At 45.8% G+C, this 4,931-nt stretch overlaps 1 protein-coding gene across 1 annotated transcript in view; it reads right to left on the bottom strand.

Moving 5' to 3' along the window:
• Positions 1 to 4,717, bottom strand: part of DR1 (down-regulator of transcription 1) — a 39,323-nt gene extending 34,606 nt beyond the window's left edge. Inside the window, exon 1 of the mRNA XM_019501624.1 lies at positions 4,158 to 4,717. Within this exon, the coding sequence (XP_019357169.1) occupies positions 4,158 to 4,377 (220 nt within the window). The 5' untranslated portion in view covers positions 4,378 to 4,717. The remainder of the gene's footprint in view (positions 1 to 4,157) is intronic.
• Positions 4,718 to 4,931: the final 214 nt, after the last annotated feature.

The following is a 4,931-nucleotide window of genomic DNA, read 5'->3' as shown; positions in this document are numbered from 1 at the left end:
TTTTTTTTTTTTTTTTTTTTATATATATATATATATATACATATCAACTTACCCCATGATCTTTAATGACCAATAGAAAGGGAAGTGCAGGAAGGTCAAGTAGAATGAGATTTAAAAGCAAGAGAGGTAAGTTACATTTAGCAAAAGCTTAACTAGAAAACTGGCACTTTGCTGCAACTTGCAGAGGGCATACCCTTTGGTCTCTCTTTATGCAAATTTGTTTTGCGCAAATTTTCTTATATGTGAGACATTATTTATACCAGAAATTCGCTTCCTACGAGAAAAATTCGCTTTGTGCAAGGCTGGCAGAGTTCCAGCCTGCAGGGGGCTGGGAGGAAGCGGAAGGAAGGCAGTGAGATGGGGGAACCACATGCATGTACAGCATGTGCATGTAGCCCCAGGCAGCCTTGAGAGCAGCTCCGGCAGGTAAGTGGGGAGCAAGAGGGGGATTAAGGCCCCTGTAGGGAGGGAGCTGGGCATGGTTGGGCTGGGGCTGCTGCCTAGCCAGGTGGTGCTTGGGGCCTGGGCCACAGTGTGCGGCTGCAGGGCCCCAGCAGGGAACAGGACAGGGTCTCAGGTGGCTCATCGGGGAAAGATCACAAGTTGGAACCGAGAGAAATTTAATCAGAAAAATCTTATTTGTGGCAACTTATTTTACGTTACTGGCATAATGCAACATGTGCTGTCTTGTGCATAGCAGCCAGAGTTTGTACTCTCTTTCTTTTTAGTGTATTTAATCTTTTATCTGTGTATAGCACACCTTTGGCTTTGTGGCACTTTAATAAATAGGACACGTTGTCAACTGTGGACTTGCATCTTAGATACTGCCTATGCTATACACTATTTAGCTTAAGAAATAAATAATGAAATCCTCCAAACAAGTGTTTTAGTGTATGTAGAGACTCACACATATTCCAAGTTGATTTGTTACACAACAGGATACATTTTAGTATTACCTCAGCATATTGAGACCAAGAGGTTACATTATCAGCATTAAGCAGAGTACAATACAAGTACACTTGTTATTGATTTTCAGTGAGTCTGCCTGCAAAGATCCAGTTGCAGCATCTTGCCCCTCAAAAACTTAAACATTATGTCCATTAATTCAAAGAAAGACTAAATTTGATTTGAGAGAAATCATGCCAAAATTTAGCACTGTCCTACTGAACTTCAGAAAAAAGCCTGCAAAATATCCAGAAAGTAATTAAAATAAATTACTCTAAATGTAAACCACCTAAAACAAAGTCACAGGCACCTGAACAAATCAAGCAGCCCAGCTAGAAACAGAACATAGCCATGCAAAAGATAATACTTAAACCAGAAATATATCTTTCAGAAAACTGAAACCTAACCTGAGCAAAGCAACAAATAATAGATAAATTGTGGCAGGTAAGATTAAGGATAAGAGAAATTTTGAAGAGGAGACAACAAACATAAAAAACCCCCAAGGAATTATATAAGTATACAGAAAAAGAAAGATTACAGAAGTGGACAGTCCTTTGTATCAGAAGTGAACACAATGAGTAATCAAGGATAAAGACCTTGCTGAGACCTCTGATGATTTCTGTGCACCACTGTTTACTGCAAGAAAAGGTAGACCTACCACGGATCATCTCTTTTGGCAAATTAAGCTGGAAGAAGTTAAAGCGTCTCACAAGTGGTGCCAGAACAGTGATAATGTTCAGAAGGAAAAATTTACAACTGCTATTTAATGGATTTGAGAGATGTGGAAGAGACTGAACTGCTACTAACAGCAGCAGTAATGCAGGTTCTCATTAAAATTAGCTACTATATTGGAACTGGAGAGGAAAGCAAACACGGCATCTTCTTTAAAAGGGCAGAAGGGCTGAGCCTAAAAATAATGGTAGTCAAGCCTCCTTTCAGTACCAAGTAAATTGGTTTAAGCAGTAAATTCAAACAGAATGCTAAGACATGTCAGAATTACTGGAGCATATCAATACCATAAGATAAAAACAGGGTGTGGTTTTTTGGGTGGGGCAGCAGGGGATTGTTTTGTTTTACAAAAAAATTGATTTTCTAAAATTTCAAATAATGTTGTCAGTTATTGTAGAAAACTCAATGCAAGGCAGCAGAAACAAGAACCCCAAACACTTGGATTATGGGGAACAGAAAATACTGTAATTATATGCCACTTATAGAGAAGTTACATTATTTTCTTTAATGACATAAACCCTTATGATTCAGGGATGGGAGGAACACGTGAAACTACCACCATCACCTGCACTTCTGAAGAGTAAATAAGGACAGCAAAAGTGAAATAAGAATAATATGAAATTCTATGGCAGTAACACCCTCCTTGCCATATTTAGCAGACCCCAAGTGTGATAGTTTGGAATTAAAGTTGTTTTTTATTTAAAAAAAGAATGAAATAAAATACCACAGACAATACTTTGCAGACATGCTTGTGTGCATCACTTCACTTCAGTATCCAACCTCATACAAACCCCTTGAATATACTTCCTACCAAAAATAATCACTGTGCACAAAAGGTAAACTAATTAGTATGATTTTAAATTAAATCTGTCCACAGGATCAATCTTACCCACTCTTCAGCCTTTCCCAGTTCTATTTTCCAATTTCACTTGGTCTTACTTCTTAATCCTCACTACTATTCCTAGTATAAAAACAGTGCTGGTCCCTTTGTTGGCTACTTGAGGCAACTATATGTATCAACACAAAAGCATACCAAAAATATTGCACACAATCTAAGTATGAGCTTTACTTTCTAGAGTCCAAGTTCCAGGCAATGCTGCCACAAAGTATTAGTTTCAAAGATATGTTTATTGCAACAAAGTTTAATTCACCTGCTCACCATAATTTGGACTTGAAAAATCCATTTAAAAATTGCAAATGGAAAGCTTTTCAGCTATTTGAGTTGGTAAAAAACATCATAATCTAGATTATTTCAATTGTTCATTAATACTTAATAAATCAGCTTTTAAAAGGAAATGCTACAAATGCATGATTTGGTTGTCTTTCTGAACTTGGAGACAACACTACTGGTTATGCTGCTGCCATTCACAATTTTGTCAAGCAGTAGCAGAGTAAAACTAAAACTCTACTCACTTTCACTGTTACCCCTCATATCTCTGTGGGCAGTAATGAAACTGTCAAAACTTGTGGTAATTTATGAAACAGCCACCCTAATCAGCATAATCCTTGAAGACAGGAAAGCATGTAGCAGCTAGGGAAATAGTCAAACAAGGACAAATGAACCTAGAAAAACTCACTTTCAGCAGCCATATGGGGTAGGAACCAAACATCAGCAAACACAAGGGCATATTTCCAGTTGACACACTTACTACACCAGAAATTGATACAGAAATTGCCAAGCTGTCCAAAGGCAGCCTGGTCAGAATCCCAGAACCCTCCTCACTACATCACTTAGACTGGCCTCTCATCAGATGAAAGACCTGGGCCTCACTGTGAAAACCCTGCGTCATTCCCCTGTCCCCCATTTCTGATACAACCTCAAACCAATTACTGGATCTCAAACCATTGTGAGGAAGATGGGGGAGCAGCAGCCTGCATGGCTGCTAGGCAAGATCATCTTCACCTTGTGCGTATGGGAGGATTCAGCACCTGGCCCAGGCGCTCCAGGGAGCGAGACACAAAACAGAGCCTGGATGGTTTCATCAGCCCCTGATGGAGGGCAAACTTCAGCTGCCGAAAGCTTGGACTGCTATATGTATCTGTCTACTTTGGCTGGTCTAGAACAGCATTTCTCAACCTGTGGGTCACAAGAATATGTGAAATGGGTAGAAACAAACTTTAAAAATGGATTCTCCTTTAAGGGAGAAATACATGGGGAACCAGGGCTTTTCCCTTGCAGGCTGGCACAACTCCAGGGGCTGCTTGGGGGCCCTCTGCCCCACACACAGGAGGAGCTGGCGAGAGCGGGTCAGGAGTAGGACTGGCCGTGGATGTTTACAAATGGGTCCTGGTATGAAAAAGGTTGAAAGCCAGTGGTCTAGAAGGTGCAGACCTGCCTGGCTTCTACTTGACTTCAGACTAACGTGGCTCCTACGTCTGTCACCTCAGCCCCACTGCCCGTGCACGGCAGAGTAACAGGACCTCCACTTCCCAGCAGCCCACCCCACCCTGGCCCCTGCAGGAGCGAAGCCACGGGCGCCCACCTTGGATGACGTGCTCGGGGGAAATGGTTTTCTTCTCCGACTTGTTGCAGATCTCGTTGGCCTCCGAGGAGATGAGGTGGATGAACTCGGTGCAGCAGTTCACCACCAGCTCTCGGGCGTCGTTGGCCACGCGCACGTTGGGGAGAGTTTCCTTGATCATCTTGTTGATGGCGGCCCGGGGGATGGTCAGATCGTCATCGTTGCCGGACGATGAAGCCATGCTCGCTCGCTAGCTCCCACGCTCCGACCCCGCGGCAGCTCGCTCCTCACATCCAGCGCGGGGCGCTCGCCGCTCCGGGACCGACCGGCCGCCCGGGGGCCGGGCGCGCTCAGGGCTCCCGCAGCTGCTGCCGCCGCCGCCGCCACATCCTTCACGCGCCGCCGCCGGGCGCTCGGGCCAGGCCAGCCGCCACCGCCGCCTTATGACCAGAGCCCGAAGCAGACGGCGGCAGAAGAGCCCGCGCTCAGCTCGGCTGGCGGCGGCGGTTCGCCGGGCTAAAGGCGGCCGCAAGAGACAAACGCGCTAACGCGGGGCACAGCCTGCGAGAGCGCCACTTCCGCCGGAAGCCGGGCACAGCTACTTCCGCTGCCGGGATCCCCTCTGCCACGGCCCGGAAGCGGAGGCAGCCCCAGCCGGCTGGGCTCAGGCAGGGCCGGGCCGGGCCGTGGAGCGGCTGGGAGCAGCGGATGGCGGGAGCGGGCGCCACGTAGCAGGAAGCTCCTCGGGCGCGGACCGGCGTGCGGGCCGGGGCTTGGCTCCGTCCCTGGTCTCGC

This window comes from Gavialis gangeticus, unplaced genomic scaffold, assembly GCF_001723915.1.
Source record: "Gavialis gangeticus isolate Ggan-Ray unplaced genomic scaffold, GavGan_comp1, whole genome shotgun sequence".
NCBI classification, from domain to species: domain Eukaryota; kingdom Metazoa; phylum Chordata; order Crocodylia; family Gavialidae; genus Gavialis; species Gavialis gangeticus.
This window is presented reverse-complemented; position numbering and strand designations above follow the sequence as displayed.